Source organism: Plasmodium coatneyi, chromosome 11 (genome assembly GCF_001680005.1).
Source record: "Plasmodium coatneyi strain Hackeri chromosome 11, complete sequence".
NCBI lineage: Eukaryota > Apicomplexa > Aconoidasida > Haemosporida > Plasmodiidae > Plasmodium > Plasmodium coatneyi.
Window position 1 is genome coordinate 1,511,098 of NC_033566.1, and position 20,052 is coordinate 1,531,149.

At 43.2% G+C, this 20,052-nt stretch overlaps 4 protein-coding genes across 4 annotated transcripts; 1 reads left to right on the forward strand and 3 right to left on the reverse strand.

Moving 5' to 3' along the window:
* Window positions 1-4,426: 4,426 nt before the first annotated feature.
* PCOAH_00035050 (Histone H2A) lies at window positions 4,427-4,828 on the forward strand (the record flags this gene model as incomplete). The annotated part of the gene is made up of 1 exon (XM_020060296.1): window positions 4,427-4,828. The coding sequence occupies one exon, from the start codon at window positions 4,427-4,429 to the stop codon at window positions 4,826-4,828; it is 402 nt and encodes a 133-aa protein (XP_019915579.1).
* Window positions 4,829-7,272: 2,444 nt separating this feature from the next.
* Window positions 7,273-7,921, reverse strand: PCOAH_00035060 (Uncharacterized protein; the record flags this gene model as incomplete). The annotated part of the gene is made up of 3 exons (XM_020060297.1): window positions 7,273-7,401; window positions 7,542-7,721; window positions 7,811-7,921. 3 exons carry the CDS (start codon window positions 7,919-7,921, stop codon window positions 7,273-7,275), a joined length of 420 nt encoding a protein of 139 aa, XP_019915726.1.
* A 1,286-nt stretch (window positions 7,922-9,207) lies between these two features.
* On the reverse strand, window positions 9,208-10,880 carry PCOAH_00035070 (Uncharacterized protein; the record flags this gene model as incomplete). The annotated part of the gene is made up of 3 exons (XM_020060298.1): window positions 9,208-9,284; window positions 9,479-10,655; window positions 10,776-10,880. 3 exons carry the CDS (start codon window positions 10,878-10,880, stop codon window positions 9,208-9,210), a joined length of 1,359 nt encoding a protein of 452 aa, XP_019915876.1.
* A 2,981-nt stretch (window positions 10,881-13,861) lies between these two features.
* Window positions 13,862-18,130, reverse strand: PCOAH_00035080 (Alpha adaptin-like protein; the record flags this gene model as incomplete). The annotated part of the gene is made up of 6 exons (XM_020060299.1): window positions 13,862-13,949; window positions 14,075-14,175; window positions 14,305-14,505; window positions 14,618-14,786; window positions 14,925-15,419; window positions 15,519-18,130. 6 exons carry the CDS (start codon window positions 18,128-18,130, stop codon window positions 13,862-13,864), a joined length of 3,666 nt encoding a protein of 1,221 aa, XP_019915731.1.
* Between the last annotated feature and the right edge of the window lie 1,922 nt (window positions 18,131-20,052).

Below are 20,052 nucleotides of genomic sequence, written 5' to 3' on the forward strand. Positions count from 1 at the left end.
GGTACTTTCATTTACTACTTAGAGGTTCGCCTTTTACAACGCAATTGCCTTTGCAACGCGTTTTACCCCTTCCTCTTTATATGGTACACGTGTCCCGCGCCCGCCGTCAGGAAGCGAAGCCTCCTTTTTCCCAAGTGCATGTATTTTTTTTTACCCCCCTAACATTCTGGCCGAGCTCGCAAAATTTAATAGCAGGTTAATATTGCCACCACGCATGCAAGTACATGTGAACATTTCTTGCTCAGCCGGGGGAAACTGCCTCGGGTGTTTGGTTCGACTTTTCCGCTCGCGGTGTGGAACACCCTTCGCAATTGCTTCGCCCATTCGTCGTTTAGCTTCTCTGTCGTTTAACATGGATACGACAGGCCAATTCAGTGCCCATTCCACCCTTGCACAGGTACACCATAATAATGTATATTATTTACTCCTCCCCCCCAATCCCCTTATACGCCCGAAACACCTACTAATATCTTGCATATTGAAAAAAAAAAAAAAAAAAAAAAATACCGCCTTGTGTGCATCATTTCGCGCGTCACATTTGTGAAACAGGTCCAATGTGAAATTTATATTTGGATCACCATTTTCCGAAAAGAGGTACGAAGGCCCACCCCTTCGCGCTTTCACATCCGAAGTGATTGTACGAGTTTTTGCGCCAACGCGGGGGGGTTAAAGAAGAAAAAGAAAAGATAAAAAGGTTACGGAGTAATAACAAGCGTGTACCCATTTGTTCTTGCCCCCTTCTTGTCCTTCCAAACGCGGTCCACGTGAGATGTACTTATATGTGTACATGCGGATGTGCCTTTTTATGGGTGACTGTACGATAACAAACCCACCTATCCTGTTGCGCTCCCTCCCCCCCCCTTCTGATGGAGCTTTTCATGTCAGTGGCAGGGGCCACCCCTTATATATGATACCGCATATATGTTAAATATACACATGAATGCTCTTGTGTGCAGTGCAGTCGTGAAGCGGTCGATCTGCTACAAGCAAGTGCGTAACTGTCACACTGGTGGGCGGCTCACACGGAGGAGTGTAAGCAAAACCAACTGATTTTTCGGGCGGTGAGATGTTAGGCCACGCAACCCTGTTCTGCTTTCTGCTTCCCCACAGGGGGATGTGTCGGTAGCGCAATGCAAAGTTATAGCACATGCGTATAAGTTTATCTACCCATATTTGCAAGCACTTAAAGGGGAGGTGTGGGCATATGAACGTATCCATGACGTGTGTTGCTCAGAATTGTAAAAGTAGGGGAAACTCCCATTCTTTTCATTTTATACCCCTCTCCAGGGAGGCAAACATCGAGGAAAGCAGCCAGTCGCGCGGATCGGAAGTCACATTAAAAAGCGCAACAATATGCCTAATGTAACCCCCCCCAAATGAAGTATTTTAAAAGAGTTAACCACTGGGGAATGTTACACATACCTTGCTGCTAAAAAATAAAAATGTTTTTCTCTGCTCAGTTCACAGCTATTCCTATGTGGACAATCATACTAACGATGAGTTTGTTCCTCCTTTTCGAAGTTGAACACGTCCCTGTTCTGTGCGTTGCTAACATGTGTGCATATGTGGCCCACTTGGGGTTGACTTAATTGGGGAGCGGCGCATCGCCGTAAAGAGGTCGTCACATACTGTTGGTTAACTGCCTTCTGGCGTTCCCATTGGGACCCCCTTCACTTCCAAATGCATGAAGAAGGGAATAACAAACTGGGGATTAATCCAGATGGTACGTTACCTCAAAAAATTGACTAACCTAACTTGGCAGCTACGTGTAGCGTTATATTTTTCTCCCCTTGTGAAGAAAAAACGCACACCGCTGATTTGTGTCCTCTCGGGGGTGATGGACGGATGGAGTTAAAAAGCTTTTGGGATGTTTTTTTTTTTTTTTTTTTAAAACATTTTGGCTATGTGGTTTACAAAAAAAAAAAAAAAAAATACAAAATGGCTAGCTCGTTCAGGCAGTTTTCCACCGGAATAAAAGAAAAAAATACGTTAATAAAAGGAACATCAAATTTTAGCAATTCGTTGAGAATTCCCCTATACTGGTCAACATGTAACATATTGCAGGAAGTAGTTTTCCCGCGTTTTAGCCGTTTTTCCGATTGACCACTTGAACATGTATATACACACGTTGATACGCATGGGAAATGCATGTCGAAAGTCTGTCAGGTTGGGTTGCTGCCCTTTTATGAATGAACTTTGTGCACATACTCCAACGTAACGATGTTGGAACACCGCTTGAAAAGGTCGCCCCATTTGCCATTTGTTAACGTATTTATTTTCGCCATCACACATGATGCCTTTCTCTAATCTGCCAGGTTTCACATGTTTGTATGAACCTAATGGAAATATAAATGGTGTACGAGCTTCACACAAAAGGGTGCATTAGCTTTGGAATACGTACACTATTAAAACATTGGTTTCCTTACGCACAGTGACATCGTCTATATGCATAGGTGTGTCCCACGCATGGGTATGCAGTTTTGGGGAGCATTACTCTGACCCTTCACAACCCCCCCGGCTGCTGTCAAACTGGCTATTCTTAACAAAGGCAAAAGAAAAGTTACTTTAATCCATTTGGGGAGAACAAAACTGGGATAGTACCTCGTTTTCCCCTCCTCTGTAGTACACACGTGAGGGGCAAAAATGGCGCTATGGTACTCTTTTAAAAAAGCCTTAATGAACAGGTTAAACCGTGAGGCGCATTTGGTGAAGTACAACAGAAGGGGGAATAAAACTACCTGAGGAAAGGGGGCGAAACTACGAGGAACGGAAACGGGAAGGGGAAGGAACAAACGTGTCCATGGGGGCATACACCAAAAAAAAAAAAAAGGGCAGTGTGTTTTTTTTGGGAAGAAGGGCTCAGCAGGTACATATAAATGTGCACACGTATCATCTCAGTTGTGTGTAGTGTCAATTTCTTATTCCAAATCGGAGAGCGAATGGTGTGATTCCTTTTGTACACGAAGGGGTACACAAATGGTGCTATGCTGGCATGCACGATTGTGTGTGTGCAAAGCGACGTTCATGCGTTCGTACACACTATGTTACAAGTACGTGTGTATATATAATGTACATTTATATATACTTACATTTATATGTGCATGCGCCCCGGCACACACACCCCGCACGGCGATTTACGCTTTTTGTGAAGAAAAAACTACTCAAAACTGGGTTATTAATATGTCCGCTCCACCGCTATATAAAAAGTTTTACACGTAAGCATGCATATATAACGATAAACGAATATATATAAAAACGCGTTTGCACTTATACAGGGTGAAGGTAGGGTTTTTCTTTCCATCGAGGGGAAATACGCTGCGGCCTGCGCACCCGTTTCTCCACCTTCTCCTGTGCGTATGCCCGCGAACGTGCATTTTTCCCCTCCAACTCGTACTGCATCAAAATCGCGGGAATGTGACATATTGTAAGAAAAAGGCAAGCGGGGATCATGGGGCATGGCCCCGAAAAAGGTACACTAAACTGCATGAGTTCGGCGCACAAATGGGGGGGGGAGTTATTCATTTAATAAGAGCGCATCGCCTGGAGCGCGAAGGTGAACGTGAACAGTTGATTATGCAGTGCGCACACGCTCGGGAGCACTCACAAATCATATAATTTATATATAATATATACACGTGTATGTGCGCGTTTGTATGCGTGTGTACGAGTATGCACGCGCGGGCGTGCCATCGCCCCATGTGCGTGCATATATATGTATATACAAATTTATATATTTATATATTTTGCATTTTTTTGCTCACCGCGAGTACATAGGCGGCAAGCGCGGCGCGTTTCGCGCGTGAGACAAAAAAAAAAAAGTACCCCTTGGGACGGAGCACATTTTCGGAAAAATTTGATTAACTGGGTTTGGCGCAATAAGGATGTGCGGCGACATGGCAAAATGGCGAACTGCCAATTTTGTCCCATTGCGTTTTTAAGAATGGTAAAATAGCCCATGTGTTTGATGCTTTTGCGATTTGGCGGTATGCCCATATGGAATACCGATTTGGTGATTTTTTTTTTTTTTTTTTTTTTTTTTTTTGCCCAAATTGCCTGCACAGTACATACAAAAAAACAAAAAAGCGTATCAGTTTTTTTTTTAATTTTTCGATTTCTTTATTTATTTAACTTTTTTTTTTTTAAATATAATTTTAAACATTTAAAATATAAAAAAAAGAAAATATATTTTTGCATTAAAAAAAAAAAAAACGCATATATGTATACATTTATACGTTTTTATTCCACATTTTTATATTTTCCAATTCATAAACGCATTTATCCATTTTAAACACAAAAAAAAGAAAAAATCACATTTTATGTGAAAAAGCAAAGTTTCACACGTGAAATTCACGAAAACACAAGGCGTAAGCGTATAACCGCTACTCATTTATATTTTATTTTTTTTTTTTTTTTACACTCGTAAAAAATGTCAGCAAAAGGAAAAACTGGTCGCAAGAAGGCTGTTAAGGGAACCTCTAACTCTGCTAAGGCAGGACTTCAATTCCCAGTAGGAAGAATTGGAAGATACTTAAAAAAAGGAAAATATGCGAAGAGAGTAGGAGCTGGAGCACCTGTCTATCTGGCCGCCGTGCTGGAATACTTGTGTGCAGAAATTTTAGAGTTGGCTGGAAATGCAGCAAGAGACAATAAGAAGTCCAGAATTACCCCAAGACACATACAACTAGCTGTAAGGAATGACGAAGAATTGAACAAATTTTTGGCTGGTGTTACTTTTGCATCCGGAGGAGTTTTGCCAAACATCCACAATGTGTTACTACCAAAGAAGTCACAACTTAAAGCTGGCAACACTGGCAATCAGGACTATTAGAGCGACTGCCTTTTCTGCGTTTTACTTTTCTTTTTTTTTTCGTAGCGCGTACGATGTGCATATAAGTGTGTAAATGCTTATGAGCGCACGTGCGATGTGTGTACAGAACTGTGTGGTGTAAAGAAGAATTACCAGACCAGCTTATATTTCCTTGCTCATATATTTTAGGGTTTGTCGTTTTCCGTGTGTGGTAGTGTGGTTGCACACTCTCTGTTATGTGTTTTGCTGAGGAATGGTGAGGCTTGCATCCGTCCGCATGTTCAAGTAGGTATATTCTCATGAGTATATGCACTTGCATATGCGTGAATGGTTGTTTTGCCTCTCCTTCATTATGCTCACACGTGGCAGTTGCGGGCCGCGCCCCGGGCGCCGCTCACCGCACACGAGACGTCTTTTATGAGAAGCCATTTGCCCCTGCCTCTATACTGCTTCTGTGGCTAATGTGCGCATGGTGCCGGTGGACACATAAAAAAATATTAAAAAAAAATATATATATAAATGAGTACATCGTTATATGTACTGCACAGCAGACTCCTCAACCTGTTTGTGTAGTGCCTATATGCACATGTATACATATATGTGAAAAATAAAAAAAAAAAAAGAGTGCTCACTTTTTTTTTTTTTTTAGTTTTTTTTTTTTTCCCTTAGCCATTCGCTTTATTAACTCACGTTGTGTGTGGCAATTCGTGCTCTATCTGCGCCTCTCACCGTGGTTTTTTCGTCGTCTTGTGTGGCCGGCCCCTTTTGGAAATCAAGAGGAGTGTGTGCTACGTTGGAAGAAGCGAAGTGAACCATGGGGCAGGAGAGAAAGCTGCACTTGTCACCACGGCTACTTCGTACTATTACATTACATCACTTTACATTATTTTTTTATTTTTATTTTTTTTTTTTTTCCCAAACTGTAAACTATACATTTACAAGGTTTCACTAGAAGCCATTAAACACGAAAGCGATTCCGCTTGGCAATGTGGCTCGTTGTGGGGTTCACCCATTATTGGTGTGTTCGTTGTGGCGAATGGAAGAACCTAGCAGAATTGCAATTGTTGCATGGGTTTTATCGTTGTCTAGGGTTGTTGAGATTGACTGTCAGAATTGGTGAACCTGGCTACGTGGCTCCACTTCACATATCATGGGTGGGAGTCAGGATGGACAGGTCACATACGATGTTTCCATGCCGCCCTTAATAGGTGTGCGGGCATATTTTTGTGAAACATGGTTGTCGTTTCTATGACCACGTGATGAGCAAGGCTTATTCGGTTCGTTGGGAAGGTGGCTCCCCCTGTGAGATGGGTGTTTGAAGATTACAACTGGGACCGTCCCCCACAGGACAACCATGCCGCAGTTGGGCTACCTCAACAGGTTAATCAAGAGCTATATGAGGAACTACCCACCCTGGTGGAGAATTCTCCCCATGGGACTTGCGCAGGAATGAGAAATTTTTCCCTCCCCTATACCTACTTTTTTCCTTTCCAACGATTGCATTGCTAGTACAATCACCCTCAGTTGACGCGTATACGCATTCCTTCATACATACCATTCTCTGCGCTTTTTTTTTTTTTTTTTTTTCTGCAGCAGAGAGATTAGCTTTGAACAAGATATATGCACATTTTTTTCGTTTCGCCTTTTTTACGCTTTCCACATGGACGGGAGGCAGCATGGGACCCCTCCCTCCCGCAGCGATTTTTTATAACAGTGAAGGAGCGATCCGCGAGAGGGGACGACGCAAAATATGATTACTCCTTTGGTAGGTTTGCCCATTAAGCACTGCGCACATTTAGGAAGTGTTCATTTTTATAAAATTTTTTACGATGCCTTTTTCTGATTTGTAATGTTACAGTGGCTGTACCTGTCGTCTCATGAACTCCCTCACCCGTGTGTTCCACTTGTGTCTTAATTGGAACGTTCGTATAGCTAAAATGGCGAAGCGAGAAACGTGGTCGTGTGTGCGATGGGTATGCCCGTACATTTTTTTTTTTTCAATCCCCGTTGGGTGAATTTTGCAAATACAGCATTTCATCCTTTTACGAATGAGCAAAAATGACATTGGGTGAGGGGAACATAGACTGAAAGAAGTGCACACCATTGAATGTAACGCCACCGTTTTGTTGTAACTGGAGAAATGTGTACGACACTGTTAGAACGTTAAACGGTTAGTTGGATTTGCATCCACAGTATGATACCCACATGGAGGTCTTTTTTTTCACAAACGGAATAGCTATGTGGACATCCGCATTCGTCCATTCATGTTAAGACGTACATCGCATTTTATGGTTACCCTATTTTTTAAACATTTACTCGGAAGGGATAAAAAAAAAAAAAAACAAAAAAAAGAGAAAACAAAAAAAGGTGCTACATTCTGAGGGGAAGGTACACGGTTGGGCAACGGTTATGTGTTCATCGTCCAGGTAGACACCTGAACACGTGTGTGTGATTCCCTCGGTCCATTAAGAAAAGAATCCAATGTTCGTGGAAATCATGTCGTTTATGTTTTTCCAAAGGGTGTCCCTCTTCTCTACTAGCCTGATGAAGAGCTTCGTTTTGTTCTCATATATGAGTTGCGTTTCGAGGGCGGCCTGCACAGTGGGTGAGGTGTGTATATTCTTTTTTGTGGCTTTCGATGGTGGGGGTAACTCCGTGTGGTCATGCCATTTTACCACTCTCGTACACACGCCGTGCACACAGGGGGACAGTCGAAAGAAGACGCAGGCCTTACCTTGGCAAAGTATGGATTGGAAAACACGACAAGGTAATTGTTCTCCTGCATGAAGGACGGAATCTTCTCGACCTTTATGACTGGCCCAATCCACTGCATGAAGTTTTTGCAGTCGTTCATGGTGGTGTTTTGCGGGAAGTTGCACACAACGATGGTGGAGTCTTCGTCGAAGTTCTTCGGCTGCGGGGGGGATTGGGTGGGTGACGGTGTGATACGCATGATTGGCTTGAGTTGTGTACTTTTTACGTATGTTCGCCCCTCTCTCTTACCGCGTATACATTGGCTAGCTTCCTCTCCGACAAGTTGGACGCGTTCTTCGACTGAGTGACCTTCCGCTTCTGCAGCTCAACGGTCCGCAGCTTGCGGTAAGAGGGGTCCATGGTTCGAGGGGTATGTGTGTGGGGTGAGCAAAAGAAGAAATGTAAAAAGGGGAGCCAAACTGGAGGAAAACTTTTCCGTGTAAACAGCCCCTTAACGCTTTACTATATTTTATTTTTTTTGCCGTCCCGATTTGCAATTTTTTTCTCTTCGTCCTTTTTCCAAAAATTCACGCATTCGCGCTGATCTCCGTTCCTCCGATTTTGTACGTTTTCGCGCATAAAATAGGCGCTACTGTTGCGCGTGCAGTTGAACAAATGGAAAAAAAAAAGAAAAAAAAAAACTTAACTTAGGGCGTGTCTGGGGGGAGGTTACATAATTACGTAAGAGTATACAAATGGCAGCTTTAAAAATTGTCTTAATGAATTTTTGGCAAAAGGTTCGCTATTTAAGAAGGGAAGGGGGAAAATTGCGTCCATGGAGACGGTTATTACTGGCAGCTGTGCTGATCGTTGTGATGGTGCTCGCCGCGTAATCCTACTGAACGTCTTTCTTCTCCTTTGGGCACCCCTCCCATGTTGAATCCTTTTTGGGGGAGGTCATTTGGGCCGTCATACAAGAGGAGTCTTTTTTTTGCTATAAATATTTTTAATATGCATCCGAATTGAGTAAATGCTGTTTTGTTAATTAAGAGTGAATCATATGATTTTTTTTTTTTTTTTTTCAACCATACGTTCGTACGCAGGGCACATATACACGGATAAAAAAAAAAAAAGCGCTGGATGTAGGGGGAGTGTTTCATATGGAAACCCCCTTGGCAAAAAGGAGATTTAAAAAAAAAAAGCACGTGGGTGGTGTATGCCGGGGGAACGTTGAATTTTTGCGCTGGCATCCGACTGCCATTTGGTTGCCACTTCGTTGTTACTTCGTTACCACTTCCTTGCCACTTTTCCGCTAACCTGCAACCTCGCGATCGGCCCCTCTCAACAACTCCTGGGACTATAAAACTGGCGACAAAACAGATTTTAAAAAAAAAAAATTTTAAAAAACAAAAAAAAGGCACGCAGGGGTGGCGCAGCAAATGACACGCATAGACACATACAGACACAGACACAGATACGAACATGAACGAAGGAGCAAAATGGAAAACTAAAGTGGGTACACGGCAAAGACGCACACAAATATGCAGACACACAAACATGCAGGCACACACATGGACATACACAGAAATACCGTGAGAGAGACAAACAGGTACAGATCGCACTGATGCACACGGGGGGGCTAAGAAGCACGCACGGTTGCAGGTTATATTAGCAGTGGTTTATTGGTCCTCTTCCGCACTGATAGCTCAGGCCTTGGCCTTGTTGGGTTTCGGGGCTTTCTCCTGTTCGCTGGGTTTGAAGGCCGTCAATTTGTCCTCGATTTCTAAAAAAGGGGTAAAGTCACATTGGGGTGAAAAAATATAGTAATGTAACATTGTTAAAAACAGAAGGGGGTGATGCACCTGTTCCACCGTTCGTGACGCCTTTCTCTCTCTTTGCGTATATGTGTGTGTGTGTTTATTTATATGCGCTTCGCTCCGATAGGCACACATAACCGACGCGGATGAGGTGGCTTACCCTTAATCTTGCCCGTCAAGTCTGCCCTCCTGTTTTCCACATTCTTGACGCTCTCCTCCCGCTTGCTCTCATAAAACTCCTTCTTCTCTACCAACTTGGAAATGCAAGAATCCACCTCATCAAAACTGACGGGAGGATTTATCCCCGCAGTGACGAAGTAACAGAGAATGTTCATGTCCAGTTTGAACATTTTATGCTTGTCCTTTTTGCCGCCTTTGGTTTTCTTTCCTTCATTTTTGCCTTTCTCGGGTGCATCATCTGTTTGTTGTTTGTTTGTTTCTGTGTCGTTTACATCCCCATTGACTTTCTTTGTGGAGGCGTTGCTTTGCTGCTTCTTTGCCTCCTCCAATTTTGTTTCTTCTTGTATTTTTTTTAAATAAACGAGCATATTTTCTATTAAAGCTAGCTCCTCCCTGTAAGGTAACAGGTCTATATCTTCGAGTTCCTTTTCCAGAGATTGCTTTTCGATCTCGAGGTTTTTCCTTTCCCTGTCCTCCTTCAACTTCTGTTGCTTGGCTTGCAGTATGTTCATTTTGTAACTTCTATACTGCTGCCTTTTCTCCTCCATCTCAACGGTTAGGTTCCTTCTCTCGATAAAATAGCTGTTCATTTTTTTGGAGTAGCTGTCTCTTAGGTTATTTAGTTCGTTCAGTTTGCTATTTTTCTCTTGGTAGCTATTTTGCAACTCCTTCAGTTTATTCCTTTCATTCTTTTTTTCATTCCTCAGTTTGTTAATTTGTTCTCGGATAGAATCCATGCGACTTTTCAGTGGGACAATGGATTCGTCGTCATACTTGCTAGCTTCATTTTCCATTTTACTGTAAGAGGAAAGTAGTGGCTTATTCTTGTTCAGTGCTTGGATCTGATTAATGAGCAGCTTTTCCTCCTTAATGGAGATAGTTGAGGTCATTAGCTTATTTTCTATTTCTTTTATTTTTTTCTCTATGTCTTCTTCGTTGTGGAAACCTATTTGCTTTTTCATGTTCTGTGCATTCACCTTCAGTTCCTTCTTATGCTTTTGCTTCTTATCCATTTCGTCTAATATTTTTCTCCTTTCATTTTCCAGCTTGTCTATTTCCTGCTGCACTCCATCGATCCTCGTCACGATGTCCTTCTTCTTCTTGTTGAACTCCTCCTTGCCCTTGTTGGCCACTTTTATTTCCTTCTGCAGGTTTTCCTATAGGGGGGAAAGAAGTATATCACATTAGCAAGTATGTGATCGCTGCGTCAGCAAGTATGTGATGAACGTGTTGGAGGTTATGCGACCGTCACGGTAACCACGCCGAGGGAGACTTACAATTTTCTTCTTCACTTGGTCAATCGATTCGGAAATGCTTCCCAGCTTCTCATTGTACGCGTCGAAGTCGGGCTTCTCCACATTTATCTTCTCGGCCTCCGTCATTTTGGCGTTTTAAATGTAGAACGTGAAAGGGGCAGACAGCCAACAGGGGGGGGTTATTCTCACAAATGGGAATAAAAAAAATAAATAAAATAAGAACGAGCGATACAGACAGTACAACACAGTAGAGTGAAAAACCTTCCTTCAATATGAACGTGGGGGGAGAAGAACAAGTGAGTTCGAAGCGATCAACGCTGGCGGGGTGGGACCTTCTCCGGGATGGCTGATCAGTTACATGCGGGAACGTAAGTTGCTACGGCATGTGCTCACATGTATTCTGACATGTATGCTCACGTAGGCTAATGTACTCCTGTACATGCGGGGTCGAGCGTAGTGCTTGGCTGGTTGATGTGAATGCAACGTACTAGGTAGTTCGTTTCCAACAACCGACTGGTTGTGGGATGGTCATAAAACAAACTGGGGCGAATGCGTGAGCTCGCGCGTTCTCCAGGTCAGTCATATGAAACACTACAATCTCATGAAGCAGTACAAGCACAAGCATATGCTCCAATTTTTTTTCTTTTTCTTAGTTCCTATGCAACTCTATGTTCAAAAAAAAAAAAAGAGCAGAAAGATACGCTAGGCATTTGCAGGTACTTGAATGTTTACGCGAAGGCGAGCATGTGGTTTATGAGGGGGATATATTCCTGCGGGTTATAGGGGGAATCCGCGTCAGCAGCCCATTCGCGATAAAGCAAAATAACGTACGCCCATGCGCAGAAATATACGCTTTTGCGCCTGTACAAAGTTATTTACGCTTGTATTTACATTCTGCACAGCATCTGTAGTTTTCCTTTCGCATATTGTTCGTGGGGAAGGGGGGAACCATTCAGGCGATTAGCACAGGTGAAGGCGTGGAAATGTTCGAAAAAAAAAAATAAATAAATATAGCAACGTGAAGGAAATGAAAGGAAAAGAAGAAGAAACGGGAAGCAAAAAAAAAATAAAAAAAAATAAATAAAAATAAAATTGAGAGCAGTCGGGGGTGGCCAAACGGGCGATCGTTATAATGCTGTACTGCGCTACGCTGCAGTAGCCTATCCATATCCATGTATTTACCCACGCGGAAATTTAAAACGCAGGAAAAGCTAAATTTGCACAAAAGGAAGAAAAAAAAAAAAAAAAAAAAAGGAGCTCATATGTACATAACAATTTTATGTACATGATATTGCGTCGTTTTTACCTGTACACGTGCAGGTGAAAATTTACGCCTGGCAAGAACATATGCAGGAAGGTTCCTTTGGGTAGCGCCCTTAACGTGAGCGTACAGGTATAAAGGCGCGCATATGAGTGGCCTACGCATTTACACAGGTGCTGTGCATATGTACTATGCATATGTACTCACCCTAGGCACTGCGCACCGGCGTACGGAGGATGCAGAGAAGGTACTTGTGGTGAAGAGGTTTTTTTGCCCGGGGTGAATGCAAGCAGACGAGTTGTGAATAAAGGTATTCACCACGCAAATGTGCGCCTCTTGGTATACCAAAAAAAAAAATATATGTACAGGCATGTAGGAAGGGGGGGGTACGTACAGTTCGTGCACGCCTGGATGTATGTACACAGCTTGGCAGCTAAGTGGCAAATGACGCCGGGAATAAACCCCCCACCACCATCACCACAAATGCGACAAATTAGGAAGGAAAGTCCATCCTCACTAATGACATAGCGCCTACATGTACATATACCTTTGGTGCATGTCCGCTTCGGTCATAGGTGGATTAAGGAAAATTCCCCTCCACACTGTCCGGGGGGGCGGTGAAGTGTTGAAGTGGCAATTATAAAGGATGAAGAAGAGTCTTTTTCTTTACCTGCCGCGTTATTTCCCCTTTGCTGCACGGTTAATTTTTTCCTCTTGGCGATACGATATAGGAAGAAGGTGTTCATAATTTTTCCACGTAAGGGGGGGACCGAAAAATGTAACCTTTCCTGCGTTTCGCGTTACGACATGCTACGCTTAGCTGCAACTAATACGTTCTCTCTTACGTGGTTCACTCTGACGTCACTATTGATGCGTCCACGTTTTGACGACCAGAGCAATGGCAAGTAGACCTTTCGGTTGGGACAACCGGTGGGGGGATGAAAAAACACACCAACATATGCCCCCAGTAAGGGCTAACTTGCGTACACACAAATAAGCGCAAAAAAGAAAAAAAGGAAATAGTTGTCCAAGGTTCCTTTATTCTCCCCAAAACGTCAGCTGATGTGTTGTGTTTTTTTTTTTATTTATTTTGTCTCCATGATTAAGCTTTACTGAGAGGAAAATCAACCTAACCAGTCATGCATCTCATAGAGCATTTCTGTACTGGCCCCAAGAAAGACGCTGCAAGTTGATTGGGTGACTACATTATGTCTGCAATGATTGCCCATATAGACATTCGATCGTCTCTTCACACGCTGCATAAAAGGGGGACAAGCGGAACACCTCTTGGTTTCCATATGCGGACGTACAAAATGGTCCACATAGGTGGTCTCGTTTTATTAAAAAAAATTGAAGCTTTGGAGGTACTATTCAGAATTAACGTTTTGAAAAAAAAGACAAAAAAAAAAGGGGGCAACATGTGCGCAAACAAGGGAGATGAAATGATGCATAGGTAGTAATCACCATGTGGAGTAGCGGCAAACGCGTCGTCCATGTTGTTCAAACGGAAAACAAACAAATCAACGAGAAATCATACAATGAAACGACGCCGGGGAGGGACAAAAAAGGGGGACTCTCCTCCATCGCGCATATCCCAAAAAAATAGATAAAAAAAACGTCTCAAAAAAAGGTGTTGCAAAGATATTTGCATGAAAAAAAAATTATATGAAAATTAAATACCAAAATAGCTGCCATATGTTCAAGCCAAATTGGGAATCCCCTTCAGCTAGCGAAAAAAAAAAAAAAAAAAAAATTAAACATTAAACATTAAACATTAAACATCAAGTATGCGTGTGTGCGCATAGCTCCATAAAGCTGCGGCATTTCCACGCGAGTTTTCTCCGTCCTATTTATTCTTTATAAGATAAATTTCAAATATTTTGTTCAGGTAGTTGTTCAAGTGCTTGATGCTGGACACGACTGAGATCTGGCACCTACGGGGGGGAAAAAAAAATAATAAATAAAATAAATAATAAATAATGCGCTGCCTGTTCGCCTTAACATGTTCGTATCGATGTGTACGCACGACGCAGCGTGGTCGTGGATCCGTTTGGCGTACCCTTTCATCTCGTGCCGAATCTTCACGAGAATTAAAATTTTGTTTTCGCTGTCCGAGACGGGGAAGTGTATGTAGCCGGAGGCACAGATGAGCGAGCCGATCTGCAGGAGTGGGGGGAGAGAAGTGGCACAGATGATGATGGTGATGCAGCTGATCAGCATGAACCATTAGATGAGGCATCGGTGTGCACATAGCAGTGGCCTCCTGACAGTGCACCTTTTCCAAGTTACCTTCAAAATGTAAAAGTTAAACGCGTTGATCAGATAGTTGAAAAAGTACTTTTTGGAAAATTTTGGGACGCCCATTATGATGTCCTCGTTGTGGACCTGCGTAAGGGCCTTCCAGTAAATCTTGAAAGTCGCCTCGTTCATTTTGTTCTCCTTGATGAAGCGCGTTATCAGGATGGGCAGCTTGGAAGACAGACTCGCGTTCTACAACGGGGTGGGGAATGCAAGTAATAATGTGTGTGTTCCGTTTGTGAGGGCGCCGCTTAGGATATGCACCACATGGGTTAGCAGCACGTCGGTGAAGGAGCCCACTTACCGCCGAGTTGGGGGTCAGGACGTTGAAGTAAATACTGGGGATATTGTAAAAAATGTCCGAAATGGTAATTATAATTTTATGGACGTATACATCGTCCGGGTCTATTTTTTCGTTCATCACAATTTTGGCTTCCTTTATGTTCATATGTTCGCAGTCCTCAATGCGGATGCTAAGGGGGGGAAATCAAAATGAAGTAGCAATGTAAACTTGCAATGTGATGCAGCAATGTGGAGTAGCGAAAACATGCGCTTCACGTAAGCAGAGTTTTGCCAACGAGGACAGGGTGGTTCCCCCCGAAGAGACCTACCTCGCCAAATTCACCATCGTCTTGGATATATTTTTCACGTAAAAGGTGAGGATGGCCTTATTCTCCTGGTACTTTTGTTTTATAAGGATGGATAAAACGGTGTTCTTAAAAAAAAGGGACTTGTCCAAAAGGCAAGCATTGAACCAAAGGTCGTTAATGTTGTTTGCCTTCTGTAAGCAGAGCGACTTAAAGAGCTTGGCGTTATCATCCGTGTGGTCCTCACTTGAGTTTTTCGTTTTGTGTGTAGACAAGGTGGATGTGGATTTTTTTGAATTTCCGGATGAGGCTGCTGACACGTTGCTCATTTTTCTTCTAACTTTGACGTTGTAACTTCCATCGGAGGAGGTGGAAGACGAACCCTTGTTGCGGCTGTCGTCGCTGGGGCTGTTGTCGTCCTTGTAGTTCTGTTCGTGTCTGCTGCCCGACTTGGCTTTCTCCTGGTGTTTTTCGTATTTGAGGGAGTTGTCCTTTTCGTTGAAGTCGATCACAGCGTGCCTGCAGGGGGGTGTACCAGGTTGGTGTTGTAATATTATTATAAATCGCTGCACCCCACGGGGTGATTTGTCCACACGGGGGTAATTTATGTAAACTCACTTGTTCTTCTCCAGGAGGCGCTTGATGAGGAAATTCTCGTGCACCTTCTTCGTGTGATAAAGTGGCATGCCCTTCAGCAGGTAGCTGAGGACGCTGGGGTTGTTCAAGTTGCAGAGGTTCAGGAACTCGCAGGCCCTGGTTTGCAGTTCCAGGTCTGTGTGTGTGATACAGTTGGTGAGAATTTTCTTCACCGGAGACATGAGTTTACTATCGTAGAAGACCATTTTCATGATGGCCATGAGGATGACACATTTCGTGTTGGATGACCCGAGGGTGAAGTACGTTTCTAGAACTTTGAGCTGGTTACTCATGGGTACTTTTTCCTTTATGAGGTGGCCAAAGGAGCCAATAATGTAGGAACACAAATCGATGAGAAGCTCAATTTTTGTATACTTATCGGCTAAATATTTGTAACATTTCATGGCAGCGTAGGTCTGTACCTTCTGTTCCTCCTTAACTTTGCTGTTATCAGATGGGATACTTTCCTTTTTGGCCGTGTTGGTTGCTTTGTCTGTTTTGTCTGCCGCTTTGTCCGATTTGTCTGCCCCTTCGACAAAGCCAGTAACAATTTGGACAAGGCGAAACCACACCTCAGGGAAGATGGATCTATAAGTAATTTCAATCAGTTTGAATATAACGTCAATATACCAGGACAAGTCTGGTGAGAAATTTTCTGCAAGGATTGATATTTTTATGATGACCTCATTTTGTATGTACGGATCGATGTATGGTAAATGGTGAAGAAACACATTTATGAGAAGCTTCCAATTAGTGTTGTTGCACAGGTTGAAAAGGATGTTAAAGGTTTGCAGTTTTATTGTTATGTCGTCATTGTTTAGCAGATTGATCAGGTGCATGATGTGGTTTTCCAACAGGCTGTATATTTTGTTGTTCATTTTTAGCTTTGCCAAGCTGTTCAGTATGACATAATTTATGTTGGACTTTTTTGAGTCGAAGGAGTTTGTAATAAGGCACAGAATGATATCCCTATTTCGGTCTTCAATTTTATTACCCAAAAAATTGTACACATTGCAACATTCGTAGATGATGGCGTATTCTATGTAGGTGGTACTTTTCTCATTTCTTAACTCCTCCTTGGATTTTTTCATCCCCATGTAGAAGCTGTTTTTGGAGAAGCTCTTCCGGAAGATGTTCCTCCTATCCACATGGGAAACGCCACGATCGTTCGCACTCATGTTGTGTGAGCTGGACAGGTTTTGTAGGACAGAGCGCCCATTTTTAGTTTTCCCCGTTTCGAAGCTTACCTTCCCCTGCAGCTTCTTAAACGGCTTACTAACTATCTTGTGTAGAATATCGTTAATATTGTTTATGGTGTTTTGGGACAAGCCGTGCAGATCGTACAGCTGCACCATTTGCAGACACTTGATGAGCAGGAAGGGGTACCTAAACTGGCTGTAGTAGAACCCTTCGTCGATTTTTAAATTTTCGTCCAAAATGAGGTATAGCACGTTCAGGATGAAGTGGATATATTTATTTACGTACTTCCTTATTTCAATGAAATTTATTTCGTCCAAGTTTAAACTGCACTGTGAGTCGATTTCCATGATCTTGTCTACCTTCTTCAAGTCATTGTAGAGAAAGCTCTGTTCGTTCGAGAGGGAGGAGTTGCTGTGTTTGTGGTAGCCCATCCGCTTCACCTCGTCCTTTATATTTAGGGAGATGATTCGTTTGTTGCTGAAACTGGTGGAGTTGGTGGGGTCCACTTTGAGGTCTTCCCGTTTGATTGGGTGTTCCTCTCGTCGGTTGCCACCCGCCACATCATCACTATAGTCATCACTATTTTCATCACTATTTTCATCACTATTGTCATAACTATTGTCATTGTCGTCATCATCGTCGTTACCATCCACGTTATCATCGTCACCACTTTTTTTGGGGTGCTTTTTCTTCCTCCTCTTTTGCCTCTCCTGGTAGTTTTGCATGGCCTCATATTTTTGGAAAACCAAAATGATCACATAAATCAAATTGAGATAAGCAAAAACGTTAAACATATTTACTTCGTTAAGATTCTGGTCTAGAAATTTGAAAATCTCCAACTCGGTTTTATTCTTCAGTAAGAGGTCGTGTCTCTTTTTGTAAATGTTGGCTAAACAGAGGAAGGCCTTCTTCCTAATATTCGGCTTGTAGATATAATTCGACGTGACTATGTGAAGTATATCTTCATACATATTTTCAATAAGCAGGTCATTGATTTTTTGGCTAGCAAAATGCAGCGCCAGAAAATTCACCTTCTCGTCATTGCTTTTGAGGTCCAGCTTAATTGTGCTAATCATCATGTGAAGCATTTCGTTGTTTTCGCTAACCAGCAGGGAGAGGGCTGTGTAGCCGCAATATTTGTCACTGAAGTTGGTGCTGCTCATTAATTTTATTATGTCTAGGTAGGACAGCGAAATGCCGTACCCTAATATGTGACAGTAGATCAGCTTCCATATGTACTTCTTCCTCTTATAGTTGCTAATATTCTTCTCGTTGAACTTTTTCTTTATTTTTATTATTTCCTGCAACACCGTTTTCTCCTCGTCCTCCAGGCACTTGCAGTTCCGGATCTCGTCGATGAAGCAGTACAGCCCCTTGATGCTGTGCTTCATCATTTTGCCAAACAATCGGTGAACGGAAAAGCGGGGAACCGATCAAGTGGTGATGGCGTTGTCACGTGGTGGGTGGACTCCCTTGGCCAATTTCCTTGCGAACGCCCAGCCAGAGAGACAGGAACACGCACGGGAAACCTTCATTTACCCGCTCTCCTCGTTCTCGCGCACAGTGAGGGGAAAAGCAAAATGGAAAAAAAAAATAAAACGCACAAAAAAGAACAAAAAAGAACAAAAAAAAAAAAAAAAAAAAAAAAAAAAGAGATACCCTACCGGGTGACTAACTTTATATGATAATTATACTTTGGATAATCCCCCTGTTGCTTCTTCATCATTTGAAAATTAAAAAATGCCGAATGGTCTTCCCTTTTCCGTTTAGGGACTCCCATATGACGAATCGCGTCACTCCGCCAAAGGAGAAAACTTGCGCAAAGTTGGTGAAACACTACGCACGGCACTTCTCACGGGGTGGAAAAAAGCCGGGAAATGAAGAAAAAATCGTGTCGTTCGGGGGGGCATATATTTTATTGCCCCGTGCAGTGACGGAATTCTCACTCAACCGTTATGCGCATGTTTTACCTTCGCGTGCCTCACGGTAGAAATATTCACGAGACGGTAAAAAATGGCGAAGCAGTAAACTGCAACGAATGAATTGGGGAAACTTCCCTCCCGTTGGAGCCACTCCCTGTTAACATTTTTTTTTTTTTAAAAAAACGCAGCGACCGGGTGGAACTCCACCCGCGGGTTAATAGGCACAAATGGGCGTGCGAGCAACTATACATATGGCGCAAGCAAACAAACGCGTGCTTTCCTCTCTCCAGGGAACAAATTCAGGAAAACATACGAACTGGTTTTCTCTATACGGTTGCCCCCAAATGGTGTAACATAGGGAAGGGGGGAAAGAAAGATAAAAAATAAAACGGATGGGGGGTTCCCTTATGGGGACCTCAAAAAGGTGTTCCTAATTTACGCAGCGCTTGTGGCAACATTTGGAAGCTTTTCCTGCTTGTCCTATATTCGGATGAATTTTTCACCTTCCCCCTTTGGGGTGAAAGGTAGTCGGTGTTCTTATATCTCTCCTTCACCAGTTTGGCAGACTTGCTACCAACCCACCTGGTAGGCTCCGCTCTATAGTCGGATCCCACAAATAATTATTCACTGAACCATCTGCGTCCCCCCAAACGACTATGGGGTGATCCAACCAACAGGCGAACAGTTCCGTATAAAAGAAACGTTCATTTGTTTTTCTCCCTCCGCAAGGCTGGTCCGATAGTCTAAAGGGGACACACGCGGAGCGAGATCGTTCTCCCAAATGGATAGATCGAATGGGTGCTTATAAGAATGACCAGGTGAGTCACCATTTGCGTTGGTTCTCACTTGGTTGTGTTTTCCAGGAGGTGCACTCTGCTGCAATGAGCACAGCGGGGAAGGGGACGGGGGGAGGAAAGTCCCACGTAACTCCCGTGGGTGCTTTGTAAAGTATGTTTTTGTGGAGGACACATGCACATATCCATACTTAGCGTAAAACTCTATCGAGCGTGCACACGGAGCGGGAGAGGATAAAGCATGGATGAACCAACCAATGGAAAGGTTTCCTTCCGAGAAGATGAGACCCCCCTTGCAGTCATATTTCACGTGCATGTCGTTACACCTAAAACGGTTCCACTTATTCGGGTAACCAGCCAACTGTGGTGATGTCGTGGTGGCAAGGAAGCGGTCTGGCCCACGAGTGAAATGACCAAAAGGGGGAACACATATATGGAGGGGGAAAAAATCTGCTTCTTCTGGTGCGGAGTTAACCCTCCCCCATTTCGCATGCATCCCCTGACGAGGTTGCTACAGAATTATGTTGGCATACAATATGGGTTAACCCGCAGAAACCGATGAGTGTGTAAATGCATGTACAGGCGTAGGGCACACTATGA